The sequence below is a fragment of the Styela clava genome, chromosome 7 (genome assembly GCF_964204865.1).
Source record: "Styela clava chromosome 7, kaStyClav1.hap1.2, whole genome shotgun sequence".
Lineage (NCBI taxonomy): Eukaryota > Metazoa > Chordata > Ascidiacea > Stolidobranchia > Styelidae > Styela > Styela clava.
Genome location: NC_135256.1, coordinates 21,257,201 through 21,283,720, shown reverse-complemented (window position 1 = coordinate 21,283,720; position 26,520 = coordinate 21,257,201). Strand labels below are relative to the sequence as shown.

Below are 26,520 nucleotides of genomic sequence, written 5' to 3'. Positions count from 1 at the left end.
ACTGTTTTTTTTTCACAAATACTTGTTTTACAGCAAAATGCTCTTGCGATTCCCCCTACGGGGCAAAATTTCCTGCAGTGAATTTTCCGGACACGCCTCAGCAATACTTGAAGCACGGAGTAACGAAAAATTTCTCTTTACAGGCATTTACAATACGCATCTATATTTTTATGGAAGTATTTGTAGGCGAAATTAACCCGATTAACAATGCGCTTCATAACACATCTAACAATTGAAAATTATTAAAACAAGCGACTTTTTGATAACGTTTATTGAAATTTCTGAATAATACTCATTCTCATTGCCAGTCGAATGTTTCCCCAATTAATGAATATAATTTTTCGTTACTCTTGGCGAAAAATTTGCGAAGTATTTCAGGTGCCCACTCATGATTTTGGAGTCTCGACCTTCCTTTATTATCCTTTGAAAAACACAGGAATTCTTTGTTGTATAGTTGATGGATACAGTAGAATCCTGTAGATTGTTGTTTAAAATCGTTTTCATTGATTATTTTAGGAATGCCTAAAAATTGTTGTACTTTGTCAAGAGTCTTCCATGGTGTTCGAAGAAATGTCTCGCCGTTTAAAATAAGAAAGTTTTCGTTCAATTTCCATGTTTTGAGCCAGTATTTGACATAATAATAATACATTCCACTCGAAACGATGTGACTCAATTGAAAATTAGCTTCTCCAGATAATACATAGTTTTCAAACACTTTCTCATGAAATGTCGCATACTTCTCGTACAACTTCTCGATTTCCATTCCAACAAATGTATCGAAATTCGCTGCTTCGTTGATATCTCCAATATTTTTCTGGAAAGGAAATATATGATCACATCATTATATCTAGCAGTGTCTAAAGATTTTTTCTAACAACGTTTCGAAAGTGATGTTATTTTGACAAAATGTTTTTCACCTAATTCCGATATAGTATTACTTCCTAGCAAATTTACTATTTTTCCTAGACGTCATGACTTACATAAAATTACACAGAGTAAATTGCAAGACATGATTCTAATGTGGGATATCAAACTATTTGGATATCTCTCACTGGATATCTTCATTTTTGTCCCATATAATAAGCAAACAGCAAACGAATTTATAATCTTATATATAATTATTATAATAAATCATATGCACAAAGAGAAGTTGTAATATTTCATTAACTTCAACTATAGTTCGGCTATTGTTTCAGGTTGGCTCTCCACGCTGAAGTTTAATGATGCGGCCATAACCAGTACCAGGTTAGGCCATAATTTTATTCCAATTTCCTTATTTTAGTTCTATTATGAGTTCGGGGACTAGCCAAGTGACTCTCGTAGTATTTGTACATGAAATTATTGCCTAACCCTAACCTGGTACACAACTACGTTCCGATGTCCGCCATCTTGGTCCACATACTTCGGGAGTATCGAAAATAGTATAATACTTTTTTAGTACGAGGCAAAATTATACCCCTAAGTATAAATCTGATTATAACTCACTAAGATTTTAACCGGAAAATTAAAAGTTTACATACGTGCTGTAAAAAATCCGAGTATGTTCTATTGACTGGATCGCATAAAAGTAAAATGATTTTTGCATCCGGAATCGTTCTATGTATTCTTTCAGATGTTCCGAGGGCCTTTAAATATGCGGGAGTCTTTTCAATAACAATTTCGTAATCTTTAGCAGCCGGTAATGATTTTCTGTAATAAAAGAATGTACAAAAGAATGTACATCGTCATGTACATTTATATATGCATATATTGCAACTGGTCGACCAGATACCAATGAAATATTCTTGCCGTCGCTAGCGGAGATGCGTTTTACCTATTTACAGCTCAAAATTGACTTTCAATAATGAGAGCATGACCGACTGATTTCTTGTGAAAAAAATGGACTCTTCTGACTATGGATCATACATACATTATATATTTGACTAACGCAGCTTGGATTTTTTAGGTTTCTATCGCAAAAAGAAACGTCAGAAAGGCACAGCTATATACTTTTATTATACTATTGTCAATCACTAAACAACTAATTCAACAATATATAAAATAAAACATAGAAGTTGATAATTATATAAAATATAAATTTTACATGTATTTTTCCATGCTATCTTGATAATGCTCGTTGTTGAAAAAAAATCTTTCCAAATTTATTGGTGCTTTTATCAACGGATGTTGAGCGAGAAACCGAGTCAATGCCCCAGTTCCACATTTTTCAGCCCCAATGATAATTGCATTGGGAAGTCTTTTTATGCTAGTCTGATTTGAAAATAAAGTTAGAAAATTGATAATAAATAAAAAGAGAATTTAATAAATTCGATGAACAATTCCTTCTTATTAAGACATTCAAATGTTTTCAGCAGCTTTACATCTCTCGAATTGGCAAAAATGCAAAACCTTTTCACACACAGGCAGCGTATATATATTTGAAACAATTACAGCAGTTTCTCTCGCGAACTGTTAATCTTGGCGTACCTGTGCTTGCGATTTTTGAACTCCTCTGTTAAGTTAGCACTTTATTTCATACAAATAGTCAACTTCTAAATGGATGGCTATGAATACGCTGCATCGAAATGAATGGAACTTTGGGTATTTCGGATTTGCAAAATCGTTGCCGCCAAGGACATTTGGCCGTTTTGCCGGATATTTTATAAATATTATAACGTAATGCCCTATTAGACGTAGATCGACGTTTTCTTATGGGTAAATTTACCGCTATAGGTGAACTTTTCAATCCCTAACTCGAGTCTGTTTGCCTCAAGTAAATTATGTAGAAAGCGACTTGCTTGTTCGGGATTCTTTGGAGTTAGCAAAAATTTAGATTTCATTATTACCATTGGAGTGAGATTGAAAATAAATAATATTACGTTGATATTATCGCAGCACATCTCAAATCAACGATTAGATCAGTGAAACGTTTGACTTAAACGTAGCCAAAACGTAACGGAATGAATCATGGAAATAATTACATATTTACATGACAAACATGTGTTTATTGATGGAAAAAAATTTGCCTCAAGTGTGAAGTTAGTGTACGATTAATAAAAAGCATTTTATTAAAAACTGCAAAGAAGATGTACTATTTAGTCCTCGTGCTACAGACTTGGATGACACGCATAATCTACTAGACAGAAAATGATTTGTTATGAATTATGATAAACTCGTTCTGACCTAATTCATGGAATCCGAGTTGAACCCGATTTACAACTAATAGTAATATTTTGCCAAGATTATCGAATCGTCACGCTAATAACCGAATTGCGTAAGTCATTTTTAGCAGTTTTGAGAAAAACGCAAAAAGTGGAGAATTTCTTGAAGCAACTCTGGAAGAATTTGAAGAAGTAAAGAATATCTTTTGCAAGATATGAATCTCATACTCATGAGATCATGCGAACTGAAAAAGTTTTAGTTCAAAGTGCAGCGTTGGGTGCTCCCGAAGTATGTGAAACTAAGATGGCGGACACCGGAACGTAGTTTGTGTATCAGGCTATGGGTTAGGCCATAATTTTATTTCAATTTTTCCTATTTAGTTCTATTACGAGTTCGGGGAATAGCCAAGTGACTCCCGTAGTATTTGTAACTGAAATTATGGCCTAACCCTAACCTGGTACACATAACTCGGGAGCACCCAACGCTGCACTTTGAACCAAAACCTCCTTTTCTAGATCAGGACCAAGATTCCGGATCGGTCTATTATTAGAAACAGTATCTCCAAAAAAGCAGCAGATAAGGTAAAGAAACCGACCCCCGTTCCAGCGGTTTTGTTAATAGGTTGAAATTTCAATACCGAAAGTTTTTTACCAAGAGGGCAATGTAAGCTTGAACTATTTCAGGTCTAGTGTTTATCGCATTACACTGGAGTTCATTTCTTAAGGATAAACCCGTGTATAGCTCCTACAGCGTCATGAGTCGCATGCAACTCCTTGTTTAGTAGTCTACTCATTCCAATTATTGATGATGAAAATTTGCATCACCTGAGTCCGATTTGCTCCTACACTTGTCAAATAGTCATCCAATATCTTCAGTCTATTTCTGCGTGCTGTCAAGGTAAAAAAAAATGTCAAGCATTCTACCGCTGATAATATGATATTTAATATTTTACCCTCCTTTTTTAATATATACATATGCATTCTGAAAATACAGTATTGAAATATTTCAATACTAAATCAATTCAAAAATTTTCAAACAGACTCTTAAGAAGTTATAATTTTATCACCTTTGAATGTTTCGTAATCCCCTTTCAAGAACTGAATAGTTGTTAATGCAGAGACTATCACAAACAGTCCAACCAAGTAAATTCTCTTACGACGAGTCATGTTCTGTCTTACGATTTTTAACCGCAGCATATCGTTATCATGATAAGATATGCCGTACATTCTAAAATATTGATAATTTTTTAACACGACTATGGTTTGCGTATATTGCCGCAGGCTATTGTTTTGCGCAGACGGTGCTCCCGCAGCGTTTTCCATGAACGGTCTTCTTTTTTTATTTCGTAACATTAGCCAATCAGCAAGATGCGAAAAAGTGACGTAACAATATGCCTTTTCGCATCCGTTAATGTTTTGAGGGTAGCGGTAGCGTCAAGGGTAAAAACTGCTTCGCTCTGTGTAATGTGTCCATATATTTGAGCATTGCTTTGTTGTAATTGGACACGTTTAGTGGACATAACGATCGTTTTGTTTTTATGTTGTTCTTGTTGTTATTTGACACTTTTTTGACACCTAGTGGACATATTAAAAAACCGCTTTTCTCTTTGATCACTGGACCAATTGCTTTGAAATTTTTAGTGGTTAAAGATAAAATTTTGCTCCAGAAGGCTATTACTATTTATTTCAAATATTTCTGTTAGCTCTGTAAGATTTGTTTTTGTTTGCTATGACGTCACCGAACGTTCTGCGGACATTGGACGCCATTTTGTGTCCTACTGTACTGCTTCGCTTGGTGTGAATATATTTGTAGACTGTGATCTGACGGTACGGTAAACCGTACTGTACTGCAAACAGACGTGTCCATATATTTGGGCGTAGCTCTCTTGTTTTAAATGTATTTTGTTATTTGATATTTTTTGCACGGAGTAATTGTAATGTAATTGAAAAATTCAGGGGAGTAATTGTAATGGTAAGTGTAATTGAATTGAATTACTGTAATTGATCCAACTCTGGTGTGTACCAGGTTAGGGTTATCAGTTTGTGCGTCATCTTGGTGCACATACTTCTGAAGCGCCGAATTTTCACCGGACATCAGTAGCAGCAAGATATTGTTCGTAGCGTGGAGTTCCTGAACATCAACAGCCTATAAAGGTAAGTAAAATCACAAGTCAAATCGAGCACCATAGAGACATAGGGAACAATTGGAAATTAAAAATATACATAAGAACCCTCAGCGACATATGTCATTTTTAAGGACTGATAATTTGAAATCGATCGGGCCATTGGTTGCGGTTAAAAGCGCAACAACAACAACGAGATTCTTCACAAATAAGATTTATTAAATCTATCAATATATATACACTCTGTGTCCAATAATTTGTACGAATTAATAAATTTCAAAGCTAAACATTTTCAGGATAGAATACACTTCTAGAGCAATGCTCAAACCTTTGGTTACGAGGGTGGCACATCGGTATTGTTACGATAAGTCCTAACAACAAAGTTTTTTGGAAATATAGGCGTCACAGAAAGCGTGTTTTCGTATTTCATAAAAAGTATTTAAACGATTGGTCCAATAGTTTCAAAGCAATTTTTCCAAATTCTCCTAAAACAGACGCATGAACTATCGGTCCTAAAGGTTGGATTGTGTCTGATATCGCATTTAAGCAATCCACCAGTTTAGTCTCCATATCTAAGCAAAATTTAAAATGAAAATCACTCGGCCACAATGGCATTGAATTCTCGTCTACTTCAATATGCCTGTGATAAATGACACATAGCCTCAAAACCAACTCCGGGCCAAACATGGATATAATAAAGAAATGAAACTTTGTCTGAAAACACAAACATTCCTGGAAGAAAATGAATTCGGGTGTAAATGTCCATGGGTGCGGATATTCATGGGTGCAAATATCCAGGCTGACTGTGGGTGCAACTGTTCATTGGTGAAAACACTGCCATATTTACCGTTATTTTTGAATGATACTAGAATGTCAAAAGTCAGCAAAAATTGACAGAGATAAGAATATATTTATAATTCCCAATGATCCATATCAAAACGCCGACGATTCCGAAAAGCAATATCCTCTTTCTACTGAGTAGAGTTATGCTTAGATGATCGTGTAAAAACAGGTATATTGGCATTATTGAGCACGAGTGAGTGTAGGACAGGTTGCATCAATTCAATAGGCGGCCTCTTCGGTCAAAATATTTTAGTGCAATTCGGTAAAATCATATCAGGAAATACTGCACTTTTAACAGTATACATATCTCACATCAGTGACGCATGTTGACATTTGTTTCTAATGCGGAAAATATATCGTAATAGTGATGAATTTACTTATTTGCGTTTACAATACCTTATCATATTAATGTGACAACTTCCGAAACTGATTCTAAACTAAACTATTCCTACGCTGGATGGTCGTGAATTAAGGAAATTGGCTATGAACTATATTCATTCATATTTAAATTCAGCGACATTGCTTATTCATACCGGAAAAGCAAGCTCATTGTTCAAGCAGGTTTTAATTCCTCGGTTAGTCAGCCAGTAGTCAATCAGGTTATATAGTTTTAAGCGGACGCGCGACCAAATGAGACTTTAAAGGACAGGAAAAATTGATCCACTAAACCGATGGATATAGTCTTCTAAATATTTAGAGAACGTTGGAGTTGAATGTGGAGCATATTTTTTAAATCAGATTTGTGTATCGTATGTGCAATAGATGCTATGCTTTCTTCAATGCGATGAGTGGATGACGCATTTTTGTTTTCCGCATTAGAAAGTTGTCAGCGCAGGAACATCAAACGAACGCTAGACCAAAGAAACTACCGTATGGACCAGGCTGCGCTGCATGAATACATTCTAACACGTAAAGAATGAGGTTAACTAAAGCAGCTTTGATAACTTCAACGTGCCTTCTAATTTTGTTTATGTATATCACAAATGTATTCAAAACTGATGAATGGAAAAAAGATGTTAAAGTGAGGGGCAATATTCAAAAGAATCTTGAGGTAAAAATTAACTTTTGTTTAACTTTAGAGCAGTCATTCGAAACTAAGATGATTTCAAAAAAGATATCTGACAACCTCTGAAAGCATCAAGCTAATTTTCTTGAGCTTCAGTGGTTGCCTCAGCTGCATGTCTTAGTGCTGATATCTAAAGAATAATAAATACGAGCAAAAGTGAACTGAGAATTCGTGCGTTCCAGAGGCTGTGGTTAACAATTTGTCTTAATTAGAGGCAATAACTGCACAATGAGATTACATAGAATGCGATCCTATTTGTTGGTAGTATAGAACAGGCCTGTCGGTCTCATTTGATCAATATGAGAAAATCGTGTGGTTTGTTAGAGAGTCATTTAATTGCGGTTAATCACAAGGGATTGCATTTCATTTCGCCATACTCATATATATAAATGAGGTAAAGACGAACGGTAAAATAAGTTAGAACCATGCGGTAATAACTCCCGCTTTAGACACAACAGAGCATGAATTATTCATGGAGCATGCTATCGCAGCTATAGTATTATTAGGCCACCTGGGACTAAAATAAAGGCGAACTCATGGTAACATATATAACGAAAAAGGTCATAATTCTTTCACCAAATTTTCTAAAATATTAATTTTTGTAAATTTATTTCAGAAACAACTGCAACAAAAGCAACTTCAAAAACGTTTACCTCAGGTTAGATCATTCTATGACTTGCAGTCTTTGATAAAAAAAATAAAAACCATACGCCTCCTGAGCAAATATGCTCAGGTTAACTGCAAAAACAATACATATATTATCAGAATGTGGAAAATATATCAGTGGCCCTGCCAATCCACTGCATGTCAAATCGGCCGATGATTGAGGTCAGGTGTGTACGGAGATAAAACACAGTTTACATTAGCCAAAACAATCTTACATATTTTGCATAAATAATATGGTGTTAAGTACCCGTAAATATCCGGTTTTCCAGCAGAAACAATATAAATAATTAAAATTTAGACATTACTGTATTAGTAATATAGCCGATACATTGGATATGATGTAAACTTGCACAATATATATATATGAAAAGTTCCTCTACTCTAGGTAATTGGAATTGGAGTAAAAAAGTGCGGAACTGGAGCTCTCAGATCATTTCTTCGACATCATCCAAGCATAAAATTACCAAAGATGATCGAACCACATTTTTTCGACAATAATTCCGCTTTCAATAAAGGCCGAGAGTTCTACAGGTATGGTCAAAGATTATCGATTGTGTGCATATACGGCGTCAAAGACGTAATAGGATAGGATAGGATTTACATATTTACCCCGGGGGAGAGGAATGCCGATAAGACGGCTTATCCATATGGCGAACCACGGCCTCTCGTCCGGTTACCATTCCAAGTCGGGTATGGGATTAGTTTTACTGTATTATTTGTTTTCGGAAGCATGGACTTGGTGGTGGAGGAAGCCGTAACCGACCAGCGGTTACGTGAACCACCCAACGACGGCGAGGAGTCCAGCAATCCTCTCGCACATAACCATCCCTACATGGGATTCGAACCTGCGAACCCACGCAGAGTAATTAGAGGTGCGGTGGCGAGCGTATTCCTAACGCTTAGCCCGTTGAGCCACACCGCCGCGCCAAAATGTACTGTTTCCCTCTCATATTACCTGTGATTGCGAAACATGCAAAATAGATGATATTCAGTAATACTTTAACCCTACAGATCGATGATGCCCATTACCAACGAAAACGAAACAACTATGGAAATAACACCAAAATATTACGTCACAGAATGGGTTCCTGGTAGAATCCGGAAGTTATACGAAGAAAATTATAAGACTCTGAAATTTATAGTTATATTATGCAATCCAATTGACAGACTTTATTCGGAATACGTACATACGAAAGCAGCGAGTCAAGTCGCAAGCCAAAAATACTATCTTGAATCGCAGGTAAGAATAACTGTTGAATCGAATTGTCAAGTCTTCGCTGACGACGGGTATAGATGATGGTACTAGCATATATATTCAAAATATTTTCCAATTTTGATATTGTTTAATGAACTTAATTGGACAAAATGTTAGAATAGACGATATCTATCTGATTGTTGAATGTGCAAAGCGAGCAAGTTTGTGGTCTGCTCAAAACAAGAAAATAACATTTATCAAAATTGTCGTATGTAGGTTAGTCGTAAAGAATTATTTGATATAGATTGGTAGTTTCGCCCCATGAACAACGCAGGCGTTGTGTTCTGGACCAGTGGTTTTTAAGTTCATTTGAATCATGGGACACTTATTTCGTTATTAATTTTTAGTGGTAAATTAAATGAAATTTTCAGATATTTCGGAACTAAACTATCCAGTAAACTAATGCATGGGTAGGCTACACTAACCAAGCTTTGCATTCAAATGTAAAAACGAAAAGAGCAATAGCTTATCGGCTTCAGGTGAAAATGACCTAGTCCTAACACGCTCATATAAGACTAAAAAGTGTTTCAAATTTGAGACCATAAATCACTGAAATACCAATGCGATATCTATCCATCTCTACAAGAGTATTTAATACAAGAGAGCGATGCTCTAATAGGGAAAAGTGGGGAAGGTTGGGACACTTTTTTTCTTTTGCATATTTTGAGCCGGTAATTCTGCATATTCTCTCAAGTTTGCGGGACTAATGCATAGAGGGGTAAATGTAGTTTTTATTCAGCAACAAAGAAATTCCCTTGCGACACACATCTTACTACCAAAATGCTTTGAAAAACGTCTGTCAAGTGTCCCACTGTACCCCACTTGTGGGGCACAATCGGACAGACCCTGGGGCACAATGGGTCAGTCTGTCAAAATTCAACGGAGTATGCCCTTAAAAATAAGTAATTAATCAGCATAATCGTCTAAAGTACGGGGAGACTTCGAATTTGAAGATTTAATATTTTTAAAATCAATGTTCAACTGAAATAGTTCAGATATTTTGACAAAACATTTTGCAAAAAAATTTGATTATTTCCTTCCTCGAATCTAAATCTGGAAATATTATTGATTCTCGAATATATTCCATATTGGGCCATGGGTCGAAAGAAACCATTATATTACACAAAATATAACGCATCTCTAAGTCTCTAAGCACTTATTGTATCGAACACTGTCGAATTGTGCCCTGTAGAGCATGTCCCACTGAACCCCGGTCCATTGTTCCCCATAGGAAACAAATACTTTCAGACCATCCCAGGGCAAAATTCGGAAGGCACAGCCAATCGCTAACGTTAAGAATATTTTACAGTGGACTGGCGCTAAAGAATATCAGACGATGGTTTGTCTCGTTGGAAAGGCTAAACTAAAAAAAGAAAAAACTGGAACGGTGAAATTTCTTTTTCAACCTCCCAAAACCAATTTCACCCCATAGCTTGCGCCGCTCTACCCGCCCGTTGTCCGTTCGCGGGGACGTTGTAACTCACCGAAGGGCGGATTGGAACATCGAGCCGCGGACAGGATTGCGGATATAGTATCAGTGTGATAGCTGATTTTCCACTGTGCCCCATGTCCCAACGTACCCCACCTTCCCCTATATGGACAGGACGTCCAAAACGCCGTGGTATGTGTATGCAATCTGTCACAATAGACTGGCGGTACCAGCCGTCACGATGTCATCAAGAAACGTGTTCCCATAATTTAAAATTATACAGCGCATTTTAGATGAAATATCAGATCTCGCAGAAAATTCAGGAATAAATTAAAGTAGCCTAATAGCCTTCTAGCGAAAAGTAAATCTTTACCCACTAAAAAGTAATTCGACCAGGATTTATAGAGAAAAGCGATTTTCTCGTGTTCGATAAAAAGAAAAATTCTAATAACAACATGATAACAAAGCGATCCATTTCATGTCCAATAACGGGCGGTATGTGATGGTAATTCAATTTCATTATTTAAATCAAGGGTTCTCAACCTGGGGTTCGCGAATTCACAAATCGTTAGTCAAAGTATAACAACTTTGTTTGGTGTCTGATTATCGGGTGTTCGCGTTGATGGTTTCATGGCTCGGGGGGTACTTGACAGAAAAAAGTGTGAGAACCCCTGATTTAAATCATAGGGCCTCAAAACGAGATCCTGAGATTTCAGAGTGGACTCTTATTATCACGCAACAGACTTATATATATATTTATATGTGCGTATTAATTTTGCTTTCGAAATTTTTATCATGAAATGACCATATGAATTTAGTTGGATATTTAATATTGGCCAAATCACGACTATAGTGAATGTCAAGGTGGATAAACGCTAATTTTGTATTCAATTTTTCATGACACTGGCCCTATCATTTACTTTTTTAAACGGTATCATTCAGTAAATGCGTTGTAATCAGATTTTCGTGTTTTCAGATTGGAAAGTACGAATCGGTGTCTCATCTTGCAGAAAATCTTCTTCATAAAGTCTCGTCAAAGTTGAGAGAAATCGGAGATATCACAGGCCCTCAAAAAAACCCAACTTTCGAAAAGTTTATTCAAGATAATTACGAAGTATCATTTATAACCAACGGGATATACGCATTCCACATGCAAAGATGGTTGAGATACTTTTCTTCTGACCAAATTTTAGTTGTAAATGGGGAGGACTTGATAAAAGAGCCTTGGACGGTCATGAAACATATTCAAACTTTTCTGGGAATCGAAAGATTACTGACGAAAGAATCATTCAAATTCGATACAAAGAAAGGCTTCTATTGCATTGGTCGTTGCCTTGGCCGAGGCAAAGGTAGGACGCGTTCACTTACTGATAAAGTGAAGACTTCTGATGCGCAGATGACTCCTAAAATTCGAAATGCTTTAGAAGACTTTTATTTACCTTTTAACAAAAGACTTAAACTCCTTAATATAACTTTGGAATGGTAAATTACTCGCGACGTGTATCCCGCAAGTACCTGCCAGGGCGCTGACCGGTATGCGATAACATTCACTATGCAAAATATAGATCTTATAATTTCCTAGACCTGTAAATGTATCAAGAGAACCTATCATTATGAATGAGGTTTCTTTTCAATGACCAGAATCAGAAGCGACTCTACGGGGATTGTAATCAGCTCAAACCCTAAAATATAAGTTCGAAACTTATCAAAGGAAAGAACTCACATTTAGTAGTAGATGTCTGATATATTTCACAACACTGACCATTCTGCGAATAGTCCGTAGCCACTCTAACAAGATCAACAGTCTCACATTTTCGAAACAATCAACATCTGTCAGCCAGATGAATAGTCGAGATTTTGTTCATTCAACCATTATTCTGATTACTGTTAGAATTATATATGCATACCTAACCTAACTGCATTTCGGTGCAAGAAAGGAGACTATCGGAAACAGTAACATCTGTCCTGTTACCAGTTCAAAAAGCTATTCACCTCTGTGTCCACCCGGGATAGATTGATGGAACAATTCAAATTGTATGCCAGTACAAAACAAAAACTGTGATTTGGGGCTTTCATAACATATAACAAGAAATTACGGTCAACTTGCACTATTGCAACGTATTGTTTTTATTGGATTGAAAAATATCAAACTGCGGAAATCTGTTAACTATCTGCTATACTTATTTCCCTTCCGCATTTGCTTACTCTGAATGCTCGTTTTTGAAAACGGAAGTACGAAGTGCATAAACTCTTTAATATGAGAAAGTTCATGAAAGTGGAATTGAATAAAAAAGACAAAAAATAGTTGGAAGTTATTTTTCATCGTTCATGAAGTATTTCCGAAGATTCGATGCTTGTTTTGTCACAGTGCCTGGCAATTGAGCGGCAGCATTAATACTATAAGACACGCCATTATTCCACGATCTCAAGAATGAATCTGTTGTCGGCAGGCCAATCTTAAATTAAATCATATATAAATAAATATTGTCATTCATAATGAGAGAGTCATATGGCAACATCGCGGCGCAATGGAATAGGGAGCGAGACTAGGAGTCGAATTTTGAATTTCAGGCAGTTGGAATTAGAGACTTTAGGATTGTTTAGAAGGAGATTTACATAATTATTCATTCCGGAGGAGATGAAATCGGATAAGACGGATTAATCACATGGCCAACCACGGCCACTCGCCCAGTTACCAGTTCATGTCAGGTATGGGATTGTTGCCCAGTTATTTGTTTCAGATGCATAGACTTGATGGTGGAGGTAGCCGTAACTGACCAGCAGTTACATGAAATGAGAAACCAAGCAGAGTTGAGGTGGCGATCATATTCCTGAAGCTTAGCACGACGTGCCACACCTCCGAGCCCGCTTCCAAAAGTGATAATCTAAGTCAAAATTTTCGATCGAAACCCAATAAGCATCCAGGTCGAGTCCTATTTGAACGGCTCAACTGTGGAGTTGGGTACAAAGTGTTCCACAGCCCTGATTAATACAGTATACCACCATCATATTGGACCCAATTGCTGGCTCAATGGCCATGCTCGCCACCGCACCTCTGACTACCCAGCATGGGTTCGAATCTCATGATGGATAATCATGTGCCAGAGGATTGATGAACTCCTGGCCGCCGTAGGGTGGCTCACGTATCCGCTGGTCACTCCACCACAGAGTTCATGCATCTGAAACAAATAACTGGCCAAATAATCTCATACCTGATACGGACTGGTGACCGAACGGGAAGCCATGGTTTGCCACATGATCAAGCTGTCTTATTGGCTTTCCTCTTTTTCAAGATAAATATTCAAATTCTGTCTCGTCTAAAGGCTAGCAATTTTTGATAAAAATGTATTATTCTTTTGCAATACTCTTAAATAAAGGGACTGCAAATTATTTCAAGTGTTCTGATCAGTCTTGAACTAATCATTTACTTGATAACAAATATCATGTTTTAACTTGAACTTCAGTTAGTCAATATAAACATGATGATATGAACAGTGATGTAACAACTTTTGTCTTAGTTCCCGAAAGCAAACAAAGAAACCAGTGACTTAGTTTCCTTCACAACGATTTGATAGTAATTGTTTTTATATGCATGCATTTTCATGTCATTGTTGAATTTTGTTTGTCTGAAGAAGTGTTATATTGGTTAGACGCAACGTTACAGGAATACAGTGGTGTTAGTGGGCGATTTGAATAATATAACACTTCATATTTGGTAAATTTTATTCCCCCAACAATTTCATGAACTTTTTATTATTTATAACAGACATAATGTATTTTTATTAATTTCCAGTATTTCATCAAAGGCTTTTAAGAATTGAAAAAAATATTACGGTACTTACTTTAGCTAAATATTGTCCACCAAGCTTCTGATCAACAGATTCTGTGAACCCTTTCAAAGCAGCTACATTCTGTGTTGTATCTTTCGACCATATTCCAGATGCTGTTGACAAATAAACTGCTCCTCCAATCAGGCCAACCTTCAATCCTAACCTGATTAAAAAAACATTATACAAATAATAACACCTTTCAAACGAAGACAGGCACAAAAGACAAATAACTGAATAGACTGGCTAAATCTGTTTTATGGTGCATATGCTCTAACTACCTGTGGTGTCCATCTAATCACCAACAGTTTGAGACATTCAGAGATTGTAAAAAATATTACAACCTCATCGCATTGCAGACCAATATAAAATTTGAACAGTGGTATGAAGATTGATAGATACGAGCTAAAATTAAAAAAAAACTCCAAAAAAAGTATTAATATATGATTCAGGCATATAATATAATTATATCATATTTAATACAAAATGGGCAGTTATCGACTTATCGTATATTATTACCTTATTGTTGGAACCAGTCTTGAGGTAGTCATCCGTAGTTTGCTTGCAAGAGGATATCAGGGTAAAATTACACAGCTTAATTAGATATCTGTAGAATTTGTTGAAAAACTTAGAAAAATGACAGCAATGTATTTGAAAATCAAAAATGGTTTTAATGAGTTTCAAACAGTAAATAAGACAAATTGATAAGAAAAAAAATGATAAATTACAGCAAATATTAATGGAATTTTAGCACATCAAATACAACCCATGTGGGGACCAAAATTTAACAATTTCGACAAAAAAAAAAAGATTTCACCACAGTAAAGTTGTGCTTGATATTTGTGGACACTTCTGTGTGAAGTTGTTACAGTACATATGAACTAAATGGAAGGATCAAAAACAATTATCCAAGGGAAATTGTTGAAAATTTAATTAAAAACCATCAGGAATGACCTATGAAACAGGTGTCAATTGTGTTATAAAATATCAACTTCCAGATTGAAAATTACCTAAATATATTTCTTATTTCCTCAACAAGATAAAATTTTTTTTTAAATAGTGTATATATTTCTTTACAAGCAGAAGGCAAATTGGATTGTAATAGAGAAGTTACTTGTACAAAATTTAAACAGAGCACAGCACTTGGAAACATTTTTGTATGTCAGCTTCTGCTGAATTTAAGTATTGATAAAACTTCTAAGCCAGCTTTTCTGGTTTTAATAATTTCTCCTTTGAGTCCCAAACCATCCAAAGTTTTGATAATATCCTGTGGATTGTTTTCTTCAATAACAACAAGAAAGAATAAACCCTTGGGTGAAAGAAGTTCAGGAATAAGTGGAAAAAATTGGTCCATAACCTCTCTGCCATTTGTTCCACCAGCCCATGCAAACGTAATTCCACCATCTGCAATCTCTTTACTTGGTGTAACAACATACGGAGGATTAAATAAAAGAACATCAACATTATTTTTCAATCTTGGTAGAAGTCCTTCAACAAAATTTGTGGTAACGGTCAACAGTTCTACAGAATTGATCTTTCCCGTTTCTCTCGTACATACGTTTGCAGATGGATTTTTATCGGTACAAAAATAAGAAGCCAAGCTTCCAATAATTTTCGCAATGAAGGTACTCACTATACCTGAACCTGAACCAATTTCAAGCACTATTTTGGGAGCAATGGATTGTATCTTGTCAGCTTGATCTTCCAGGGCATCCAAAAACAAAAAAGTATCTTCTGCAGGTTCATAAACATCATCATATTTATAAACATGACTATATAAGGGTGTTGGAATCTTCATTGATCTGTATAATAAAACTAAACTGCTTTGCGTAACAAGAAACTATAAATTAAAAACTACTCATACACGTGTTTCCAGGATACTGAAAAAATAAAAGATTACATATAGGAATTGTTATTGGTATCAAAAGCTTCAAATTTCAAAGGAATATAATAGCACCTATTTTTGAAAAAATGTGAAATTCAAAGTGACCCTTTAGATTGCACATAAACTGAAAGCAATATTGTTAATCTATTTTATAAACAGGGACAGATTTGTTTATCAACCGAATATGAAGTATCGTTGGAGTGAATTACTGAAGCATGGCTCGTGAATGACTTGCCAATACATTAGGCCTACATCTCCGAGCATATTAAATCTAGAGTCAATTGACACATAATATTAGCGAACACATACACTAATGTAGTCTATTTCCTGTCCCAACAATTTTCAGAAAGAATCAATAAACAATGCGGAATCATATTACAGCACCAGATATAACATGAACATTTAGTTTCGTGATGAAATGCTGCACAGTGCACGTTTGCAATTCTATAAAAGGAATAATATTATTATCCTAATTTATAAGAATATACTTTTGCTTCCTGATTTGCAAACGTCTAATTGCTCAGTACAACGAGAAATAAGTCTAATGCTACAGAATTATCATAATCAATGAGTTCCTCATCCCCTAACGATATAAAATTGTGAGCGGCTATATCATGTTGTTTGTATACATTCCATCATTTGGTAAAGAATTCTGCATAATATCCATTTCATATTTGACACCATCCTTTTCCCAAAACAGCTCAACTTTTGTGCAGCTGTAGCTCAACACAAATCTCTTTCCATTCATTTGCAATGTGGCTAAAACATAACTAGCCATTTACTAAACCATCACAAATTGAGGGGAATCACAGGCCACAATTTAGGCTGAAGTCTGGTTCGGTTTTCATCAAATTTAGCTTGTAATTGCGTCTCAAGAGATTGAATTTGTAGTGCGTTACTTCCATATAATAACTTGAGCTCGTTAGTTCTTGCACTTCCAGCCTGAACATCTGGTGGATCAGAGGAAGGAGTTGGTTTCTCTTCGGGACCTAAAACAAATATAGATAATGATTTACAAACTATGTTGTAGTTAATGACTATTTTCTACTTCTCAGAGTTGGATAATAACTTATACTTGAAATTGGCACATCAAATATATTCCTGATAAAACACAAAACATAAAATCCAATCAAGGATTTATTTATTTATGTTGGTTTGAAACAAATTTTCAAAAACAGAATCAGTTGCTAGAATGATCAAATTTGTAGTTGTACATACAATTTCTAGTAGATATAAGCTAAAAAATAATGGTATTCAAAGTAGGCGCAAGATAACTAACAATGCACAAACACATGAAACAATTGGATATTCAGCAACAGCTGAGTTATTTTCTATTCAATCAATATTCATTATGAGCTGCTTCTTTTATAATAAATCAATAACATTATACAAAGCCACAGGAACTGTCTGGACAGAATTTTCCAGAGAACTGCTGCTATTATAATTATAGCTGAATATATTTGAAACTTAGACCGCTAAAACAAGGTGAACATACTATCTATATCAGTAATAGCCTTTGACTTCATAGATTAAAATGTCATGATTTGAATTAGGACAATGGTTAAGAACACATGTGAGTGCACCCGAAGTATGTGAACCAAGATGGCGGACACCGAAACGTAATAGGTGTACCAGGTTAGGGTTAGGCCATAATTTTATTCCAATTTTCCTTATTTTAGTCCCGTGACTCCCGTAGTATTTGTACCTGAAATTATGGCCTAACCCTAACTTGGTACACATACTACCTTCCGGCGTCTGCTATCTTGGTTCACATACTTCGGTCGTACCCACATAATATGATTAATACATAGGACATATGCACAAACATGCCTTCGTCATCTGCAGCATATTCAATATTTTCATCAATTCCTTGATCTTCTCTCATTTTCTCTGAATAGAAAATAGGCTAATGATTAATCGCTTCAGAAGATAATGCATCTAATTGCAAACACCGATTGGACCACAACATTTTGTCAGTATTGAAAATAAAAAATGGAATAAAATTTGTTCTCCTCATAATAATTATCATCGTATCAAAATTTATGCATTGTGAATATGATTTCAAACAAATTTACATTTTGCTATAAATCAGACTTTAGCCTTGAATTTAATTTGGAAAATATTAGAATCAGGATGTTCAATTCAATGGGAACTTAGTACATATAATTACCTTCCCTGTGGATATTTTAATTCCAAATATTAAAGATGAATTGGGAAAAATAGAGACAGAAGAGAATTGTATTACACCATGGTTATTTACATTGCTTGAAACATACACTTTGAAAATGACTGCTGAATATCATATATATTATTATACTCACTGAGATCAAGTCGATGCTGCAACGTTATTTGAGAGAATTCTAAAAATTCTGAAGAAACTGGCTCATCCTTAGATAAATCTTCTTCCTCATTTCTTTTACTATTTTGGGCTGAAACATATTTCATGCTGAATTTATAAAGCTATGCACTTTTAAAAAAAAGCCATTTTAAAACCATTGCGATGACTGATAAACAAATGACACATAAACTGGGAATTTAATAAAGTGAGGAAATATCGAAAGTTATATTTCAAATACTCTTCAGGCCGGTAGCTAATAAGACCAACCTTGAGAAAATGATGAACACTTTTTAGAGTATTTATTTCCTTTCTCTCTCTTTTTTCTTCGCCTTCTTATATGCTTATCATGTCTTTGATCACTATTTTCACCACATTGAACTTCTCTCTGTATTTTAGCATCACATTTAGCCATCACAGGCATCATATATGTGCTATACCAATGTGTTAATTTGTTCCAGTTATCCCAGTAAATTTGAGCTCCTCGACTATTAAACAATTCTCCTATTGCATTTTCATCGGGTAGAAATGCCATGTTTTCACTTTTCGGAAAAAATGCCAAAGCAGTAAATGTAGTCTATGAATAATTTTACAGCTCAGTAGGCTACTAACCTATGTTTAAGAAAACAAAACAGTTTTAGCATTAAACTTCTTAATTGAGGACAAGATACAAACATTGAAATAAAATAAAACTAGCATATAAGTGAGTGGCTTATAATAAATATTCATAAATCAATATAGTCACTGTATTATTTTCTGAATTTTAGAAATTATGAAAAATAATTTCCAGCTTTTATATAGTAATGGCATCCAATCCCCTTAAATTAATCACAATTCGGCCGGACATTTGACAATGTGTGCACAAAGAAAATTGGTGCTTACTAAATACCATTTGCTCAACAAAATACTAAATATCAGACACATTTCCAAAAGCAAATTCATTAATAAAACGGAAAAGTAGTATTTTATACAATTGAAACATACAGTTATTCTAAACTAAAATTTTTGCGGGATTGTGATAAATAATTTCAGATATACACTACCTAGTGAGGCGTTGTAATATTCTAACACAAAACGAGATATTTAAAACTCTACTGCAATTGTAAAATAAGAATTGCTTCAAACAAACGAAAATAACCGGTGTGCCCGTTATTTATCAAACACATCCAACATGATTCTACAAACGATCAGAGGTGTCTAATAATAAAATGCCACGCAATTGCACAACAAAATGCAACATGTAGTAAAAAGGCTTCGAACAAAAAACATTGGAAATACCGTAATCATAATATGGAGTTATATTCTGGAAATAAAGGATGAATCTTTGATGGTGGTATTACAATAGAATCAACGGACATTCTTGTGGTGATATGCTTACAACATCTTTCAATATTTAACAATTTTATTTACAAGAATCAAATTATTTATTAGTACCGTTAGCACCATATAAACAGAACACAAAGCAAAAAAATACACAACAGTAGATTAAAACAAATGAACATCACAAAGAAAAATGATATCACAATTTTAGTTGACGAGATGCAAATGGACTAATTTATACAAAGTATCAATAATAACACGACTAGATGATATTGTATAAATATCACTGATTCTAAATATAAGAAAAATGATAAAATAGAATTATTCAGTCATGATAGCGATCAATTGATATATTGATTAAATAAATTTACAATAGTCATGGACGTCACTATCGTCCCTAAACTGATATCGCTACAATTAAGATTTAAACGCGTATTGGATGCAAAACAGATGAAGCAAAAAGAGTAGCACTACTGGCCTGAGAGTACATAAGCAACTCAAAACATCTGGTACTTCAATCTCTAAAATAATATTGCTATAAGCCTAGATTAGCCTACTAGTATAGGATCAGTCATATTAGAGTTGTATTTCACCAAATTAAAGAATGACAAATGCTCTTTCGAATGTAAAACAAACAATGACATAATTTAAAATAAAATATTTGAAAGCGATTGTCAATCAATTTTACAGCTGTGAAAAAGTTAAAAAACCACAATAGTATGAAACCATTATTATTTCTCTGCCTAAATAATCAAAATTTACCGTATGTAACAAACTCATTGCTTTCAAGATAATTATGAAATCAATTTAACCATTTTTTCAATGAAGACATAGGTACAAAGAGCTGACAAAGACGATAAAGACTACCGTACATTGTTTTAAAGATGATAGAAGTGAAAAAAGAGATATATTAAAAAATTGCTTGGCCCAATGTTACTGCATATAAGTTAATTGGACTAGCCCTCAAACGGAAAAATTGCACATGGCAGTATGTACTAAACCAATGATAATATCACAGAGATTTCAACGTCTCTCAAGAAACAAAGAAATATATTCGAATGCAAAAAGGGAATCTTTAGACTTGTCTGCTATAAATGAATTTGGTATTTAAATCTATTTTATTTGAAGAAGAATGTGCTACATTTTGTATATAATCAAAAAGAACAAAACTTAACAAAAAAGTAGTCTTGGTTGAATGTGAGAAGCGAGATGGTTTTAATATGACACAATCTATTCATTAGAAGAAGACAAAAATTAGCAAACTCATTCCAAACAGATGAATGGAATAAATGAGACAGGAGTAAAGTATAGAATGTGGCATATGGATGATATATGCATAATTAATTAGTTGAAGTCACACAGGAAGCCGAGTGACATCGTTAACCTAATTCATATGAATATAATATTCAATCAACAGAATTGAGTTGAAAAAGCAAAAATTATGATAATGACCGAAAATCAGTCATTATATTCATCTGATTTGATTTTATAACATACCAATACCCTCAACAAAGAAGTAAAAAACTCAGTACTGTGCTTACCGCAAAAAAATTATTGTATCAATTTGTTGTATGTTTTAATTTTTAATCTCATCGAGGTGTGCAAATGGTCAAATAATAACATGCATTCAAAAGAAAATATTGTTGTAAATAACAATGTGCTTTCCAATTTTTCAGACACATAATTTATAACTGAAAAAATATTAAATATATTAATAACATTTATGAACATTAACAAGCACGACCATCGTCATTTGCTTTCTCTTCCTCTTTTCTACCAAGAGAATCTGGATTCTGTAGTGGATCCAGCTCTGAAAATAAATTGTACCATGCAGTCTTATTACCTTTACTTGGGTCTCCTTTCATATTTTTTTCCGGCATTCTGGAAGCGGGTGCTGTGGACATATTAGATGTTGCTCCTTGATTCATTTGGCCAGAATTGAACATAGAACCTGTATAATGCGCTGGCTGATTCGACATGAAATTACCAGTATTTGGCATACCATGTATCATCTGCATTTGTGGTTGTGGCTGTTGCTGAAAATACAGTTGTTGCTGATTTGCTGAAACTGCTCCCGGAACAGGTGGTATTCCACCTGGAAACATCATGCCATGAGGTAATCCACTTGGCAGTCCTGTATACTGACCAAATCCCATATCCATGAGCTGGGATGGCAGGAACCCTTTTGCAGTTTCATTTTGATTCGGTTGCTGTGGTTTTTCTCCTGGTTTTATAAGATCAAGCATATCTTTTTCAAGTTGCTCTAAAGTGGGTTCATTTGGTGGTGCAGAAGCTGATTCAAAATCACCGAAAGCAGATTGCCATTGCTTTTCGAATTCACCTTTCTGGTCTTGATCTCCTCCGATTAAATCATTCCACAGGTCCATTTCTTCTTTGGACTCTTTTCCGGTCTCATTGAAATCACCAAGCAGTTCAGAAATGCTTGGTCCATCATCAGCTTTTTTAGAAGATTCGGCACCTCCAAGATCAAGTGCTTCTAAAGCATCTTCAAAAGGGTTCAAAAGGTCATCATCCACTCCATTTCCTCCTGTATCTTGAGCATTCAAGTTAATCAACAAATCAGCTCCTTTTTCATCATCTTTCTCTTCATTCTTGCCAGATTTCGATAACTTTGCTTCATCGCCAGATGAATCCGGAATCTGAATAGGATTTAAATCTTTCAACAGTTTGAATTCATAATGTTGATAGCCATCGAAACTCTCCAGAACACTGCTCATGCTTTTGGCAGTCTTATCCCAGAAACTGATCATCTCATCTTGGTATGGTACTAATGTGTTTGAGAACAAATTGCTCCTCGACGCACAAAGTAAATCAATTTTTTGGCAAACACCCCATTTTAATCGGTCAAATTTTTCTTTATTTATTCTCACTTCGTTTTGTACTTTTCGAAATTTTTCTAATTTCTTGTACTGTTCCGGATCAAGTTTTCCAGATATGTCTTGCATCCACATTAATGATGCTCTGTAATGTGTTCTTTCCTCTTCCATTTTCTTTACAGACATATCAGTATCAGTGATAGCTCTTTGACGAAATGTCTCCACATCTTCGCGAAGTCTGCCCAATGGATGGCGTAAAAGCAATCTTTGTTGCGCAGAAAAGCAAAGTGCTTTTCCAACTGCTGACATCATTTTTCCAGCTTGAGTTTTATCCTGTGATCCCTGATCCTTCAGAAATCTTCCTAGTTGATTTTCATCTCTTGCCAGAGCACAAATGCACGCATGATAAGTTTCTAACTCTTTTAACAACTTGTCACATGTTCCAACAATTGAACCATAAAGAGAAAGTTTTGCGTCTATATCGTTATCACCAGCAACTACATGTCTATCTTCTACTTTACCAAGTTTCTTCTTCAAAACCTGTTTCGCAGTCCAGTATTCACGTTGCATTTTATTAACAGTCGAAAGACTGGGATCCATATAAATATCCATGATGACGATGCAGGTTCACTAAACTTCAGAACTTGCTATTTAGCAAGTTTTAAGACTGAATTTTATATTAGCTTCATAAAAGCTTCCAAATTAGCCTAATCTGAGAATACAGAAATAGAAGAATGATTAGTCTGTTAGTAGTCACTCCTGTGAAACCCCACTGGACATTAACTACATGAACTATAATATACCGATAGCGATATGCACAATTCAGGGGACTGGTTTGCTTTCGTACCACAATAACAATTAGTGGGCGTGGCGCAAATAATTTTTTCATATGTCATTCCTAACCCCCATATAAACACATCATCTAAAAATTACGTCATCACAATGTCACGCCCGCCAAAAGATACGAATGGCTGTCCAAAATGCGCAGCGGATTACCCGAAGTCTAGCAAGCTATTTCTCTCGTCGTAACAATCCCAATATGAAAGAGATTGCTGGCTGCTGCCATTAGTGACTTCATTATCGTCGGCACAGATGCCATTTTGGTCGATCATAGCTATACTTTGGCAAGCTACATGACGTGATTGTGACATCATAGTGGCGTATTTTTCGGATATTGTAGTTAGGTAATATTATATAAAATTGTTTCAGTGACAAAAAGAGTTTGTTTTATTGAACCAAATGTCATATGTCGGGAAATCTTGGAATTAAAGAACTGCCCTAGTCCAGTAGTCCCACGAACGTTGCAGCTGACACAGAATCGGGTACAGTGATATGTTTACCAGCTATCTGACTATACAATAGAAGACAATGCTATAGTTCAGTATTTATCAGTAATCAGTATTTCAGGTATTAATTTTATCACCATAAAGAAAATACAGTAAATGCGAACAATAGAAAAAAAGACAAGAATATGGCATTATAGCTCAACTAAAATGAGTGCAATATAATTACAATATTGCAACAGAGAGAGAGATAAAACAAAGGAATGTGTTGATTGAATGAATCATTAATTATACAGTTATAATTATGGACGTATTAAGTGACATGTTTGGTGTTACCAACGTATGTGCATGATGAAAAAAGAGGATCATGTTGATTTGTTTGTGTTGGAACTTTGAGTTTGTCTCCACATTCATAAATTGTTAAAACGAAATACTTCAACAAAATAGTAAATAACAAAATACCTACTTTGGGACTACTTTCATGAATCTACTTGTTTTAAGTACCGGTACCGGGTAAGTTAGATGATTCTATTGCAGTGTTATGGATTACCGGGGTACCCGTATATGGAATTTTAACTACAGACGATACCTGTACCCATAAGCAGTCAGTGAACATAAATCATCAGATCACAAGCGGACATTTAGCTATTATAACAGCTGAACCGTACGGTACCGTACCTGTACCGGTACCGTGCGACAGCAAAATGCGGGTAACATTACGGTACCGGTACCAAGTTCGTAATATGATTCACTGGTCTTATCGGGTTTTCTCTGAATAATCTCATTCTTCAGTTCTACCTGGCTAACCCAAGGCTAAGGGAACATACCGGTACCGTACCTTACCGTATTACAGAAGGTACACTCGTTCTGAGGCAAAAACCGCAGCAAAAGCTCCACGAAACTCAAAAACTAGCGGTATCCACGTCCTTACGGCTTTCATTTTGTTGCGTATGAATGTTTCCCTGAACATTGATTTTCTTTTTTATTTCCGTAACATAGTCCAATCAGCAATAAGTAAACTCTGACGCAACAATAGTATAGATTTATTTATCAAGTGGATCAGACACTTTTTTCGGTCCAACACATATATAAACGAAACAAAATAACAAACAAAAATAACGCAATAAATACATAAAATACCTGATATGACAATCAGATTCACAGTAAGTCTCAAAAAAGAGTTATAATATAGCAATTTAAGAGACCAAAAGTGAGGTATAGAATCTAAGATAGCCCGTAACAAACAGTATCTGGGAATCAAATAATGATTGTAATAGAATGTTATTGGAGTTCCTGCATCTCGTCATGAACAACCACAGATTTTTTCTATGGAGTGCTTCGAAAGAGGGAATGTTCCCAGATACCATTTTGTGACGGACATTCTCAGATCTAGAGACATAGTGAATTACGCGATAAGCATTATTATATAAAATTTTAACTTTTTTATAATTAGAATTATTGAAAAACAACCAGAGCTGGCAGTTATAAATGCTACAACAATACGTACTAAATAAAAGAATTTTCACAGTATTGGAACAATTGACAAATTTTTTCGAAATTGTATGGGCTATAAAATAAATTGATTTATACTGACGTTTCAAGTCAAGATCATCTCTAAAATCACTGGATAGGAAAACACCAAGATATTTAGTGGACGAAAATAAAATCAATACAGAATTACAAAGTTTGATATCAGGCAAATTATCCAGCCTAAACTTTTTATTCTGGATACACATACAAACAGATAGATAGATACCGGTATCAGTACCTGCAAGAGACACGTGGTTGAATATTTTATTTGAAAAAAAAAATGACGATCTTACCCACGTAAACAGTTTTAAAGTGTCAATTATCTAAAACACCATCAAAATAAGCATCAATTTTTTATACTGAAGTGAAGTATAAAGGAAACTTCTCGGGTGTCAAAATATTTCTTCCTCGCATTCCAGATTGTGATGTATAAAAAAATGGGAACTTGATGTATATCCATGCGTAACAATTCCGATGCTTGCTAATTGTTATGAAGGTAAGTTATCTGATTAGCCCAGTCAACCGATCATAAAGAATAATATAACGGCGAACACACGTGAAATGGAGTTATACAGGAAAATCGACAAAACCTTTTATTTCACCCGGAAACGCAACTGAAAACTGACAAATAACACGCAAAACCACGAAAACGCGGCAATGTTTACAAGTTACAACCATGCATGAATATCCGTATGAGCGTACGAAACGTATGCACAACTTGCAATTGTTACGTCATTGTCGACTTATTCCTAATTAAACAAGGAAATCAATGTTCGGGGAAACACCACATATCACACACCGTATGTTTATCTATAATACCGATGCTGTTAAATTTGACGACACAGAAGCAAACGTACACGCACCCCTTATCGAAACCACGAGTGGGAGACGGGAGTGTGGTGGAAATTAAACCAGTCGTCGCGTTTTTTTGTTTATAGTATTTATCATCGACGCAGGGTTTTACGTCAGTACCGTACGTTA

At 35.1% G+C, this 26,520-nt stretch overlaps 6 protein-coding genes across 6 annotated transcripts; 1 reads left to right on the top strand and 5 right to left on the bottom strand.

Moving 5' to 3' along the window:
- Positions 1-252: 252 nt before the first annotated feature.
- Positions 253-4,367, bottom strand: LOC120328532 (heparan sulfate glucosamine 3-O-sulfotransferase 1-like). Its single transcript, XM_039395046.2, has 5 exons — positions 4,208-4,367; positions 3,966-4,030; positions 2,084-2,250; positions 1,521-1,689; positions 253-814 (listed from the first exon to the last, which is right to left on the bottom strand). Exons 1-5 carry the CDS (start codon positions 4,365-4,367, stop codon positions 299-301), a joined length of 1,077 nt encoding a protein of 358 aa, XP_039250980.2. The 3' UTR covers positions 253-298.
- A 157-nt stretch (positions 4,368-4,524) lies between these two features.
- Positions 4,525-12,612, top strand: LOC120328564 (heparan sulfate glucosamine 3-O-sulfotransferase 4-like). The gene is made up of 6 exons (XM_039395090.2): positions 4,525-5,294; positions 6,926-7,157; positions 7,789-7,830; positions 8,224-8,369; positions 8,850-9,078; positions 11,499-12,612. The coding sequence occupies exons 2-6, from the start codon at positions 7,023-7,025 to the stop codon at positions 12,006-12,008; spliced, it is 1,062 nt and encodes a 353-aa protein (XP_039251024.2). The 5' UTR covers positions 4,525-5,294; positions 6,926-7,022; the 3' UTR covers positions 12,009-12,612.
- Positions 12,613-12,755: 143 nt separating this feature from the next.
- Positions 12,756-15,007, bottom strand: LOC120328565 (MICOS complex subunit MIC13-like). The gene is made up of 3 exons (XM_039395094.2): positions 14,869-15,007; positions 14,365-14,515; positions 12,756-12,978 (listed from the first exon to the last, which is right to left on the bottom strand). The coding sequence occupies exons 1-3, from the start codon at positions 14,898-14,900 to the stop codon at positions 12,835-12,837; spliced, it is 327 nt and encodes a 108-aa protein (XP_039251028.2). The 5' UTR covers positions 14,901-15,007; the 3' UTR covers positions 12,756-12,834.
- Positions 15,008-15,508: 501 nt separating this feature from the next.
- Positions 15,509-16,148, bottom strand: LOC120328567 (methyltransferase HEMK2-like). The gene has a single exon (XM_039395096.2). It carries the CDS (start codon positions 16,145-16,147, stop codon positions 15,512-15,514), a length of 636 nt encoding a protein of 211 aa, XP_039251030.2. The 5' UTR covers position 16,148; the 3' UTR covers positions 15,509-15,511.
- An 874-nt stretch (positions 16,149-17,022) lies between these two features.
- Positions 17,023-19,124, bottom strand: LOC120328568 (uncharacterized). The gene is made up of 4 exons (XM_039395097.2): positions 18,840-19,124; positions 18,556-18,663; positions 18,065-18,124; positions 17,023-17,223 (listed from the first exon to the last, which is right to left on the bottom strand). The coding sequence occupies exons 1-4, from the start codon at positions 19,102-19,104 to the stop codon at positions 17,024-17,026; spliced, it is 633 nt and encodes a 210-aa protein (XP_039251031.2). The 5' UTR covers positions 19,105-19,124; the 3' UTR covers position 17,023.
- Positions 19,125-19,181: 57 nt separating this feature from the next.
- On the bottom strand, positions 19,182-23,453 carry LOC120328566 (islet cell autoantigen 1-like). The gene has a single exon (XM_039395095.2). The coding sequence runs from the start codon at positions 23,336-23,338 to the stop codon at positions 21,620-21,622; it is 1,719 nt and encodes a 572-aa protein (XP_039251029.2). The 5' UTR covers positions 23,339-23,453; the 3' UTR covers positions 19,182-21,619.
- Between the last annotated feature and the right edge of the window lie 3,067 nt (positions 23,454-26,520).

Excerpts from the sequence above, each read along its gene's own strand:
- LOC120328532 (XM_039395046.2), bottom strand. The coding sequence starts at position 4,367 with ATGTACGGCATATCTTATCATGATAACGATATGCTGCGGTTAAAAATC. Across the intron at positions 4,031-4,207 it reads GGATTACGAAACATTCAAAG|CACGCAGAAATAGACTGAAG; the intron begins GTGATAAAATTA and ends TTACCTTGACAG. Across the intron at positions 1,690-2,083 it reads GATAGCATGGAAAAATACAT|AAAATCATTACCGGCTGCTA; the intron begins GTAAAATTTATA and ends CTTTTATTACAG.
- LOC120328564 (XM_039395090.2), top strand. The coding sequence starts at position 7,023 with ATGAGGTTAACTAAAGCAGCTTTGATAACTTCAACGTGCCTTCTAATT. Across the intron at positions 7,831-8,223 it reads TTCAAAAACGTTTACCTCAG|GTAATTGGAATTGGAGTAAA; the intron begins GTTAGATCATTC and ends CCTCTACTCTAG. Across the intron at positions 9,079-11,498 it reads AATACTATCTTGAATCGCAG|ATTGGAAAGTACGAATCGGT; the intron begins GTAAGAATAACT and ends TCGTGTTTTCAG.
- LOC120328565 (XM_039395094.2), bottom strand. The coding sequence starts at position 14,900 with ATGACTACCTCAAGACTGGTTCCAACAATAAG. Across the intron at positions 14,516-14,868 it reads AGACTGGTTCCAACAATAAG|GTTAGGATTGAAGGTTGGCC; the intron begins GTAATAATATAC and ends TTTTTTAATCAG. Across the intron at positions 12,979-14,364 it reads GTGGACAATATTTAGCTAAA|ATTGGCCTGCCGACAACAGA; the intron begins GTAAGTACCGTA and ends ATTTAATTTAAG.
- LOC120328567 (XM_039395096.2), bottom strand. The coding sequence starts at position 16,147 with ATGAAGATTCCAACACCCTTATATAGTCATGTTTATAAATATGATGAT.
- LOC120328568 (XM_039395097.2), bottom strand. The coding sequence starts at position 19,104 with ATGGCATTTCTACCCGATGAAAATGCAATAGGAGAATTGTTTAATAGT. Across the intron at positions 18,664-18,839 it reads GTGTTCATCATTTTCTCAAG|CCCAAAATAGTAAAAGAAAT; the intron begins GTTGGTCTTATT and ends AATATGTTTCAG. Across the intron at positions 18,125-18,555 it reads GCAGCATCGACTTGATCTCA|AGAAAATGAGAGAAGATCAA; the intron begins GTGAGTATAATA and ends TTTTCTATTCAG.
- LOC120328566 (XM_039395095.2), bottom strand. The coding sequence starts at position 23,338 with ATGGATATTTATATGGATCCCAGTCTTTCGACTGTTAATAAAATGCAA.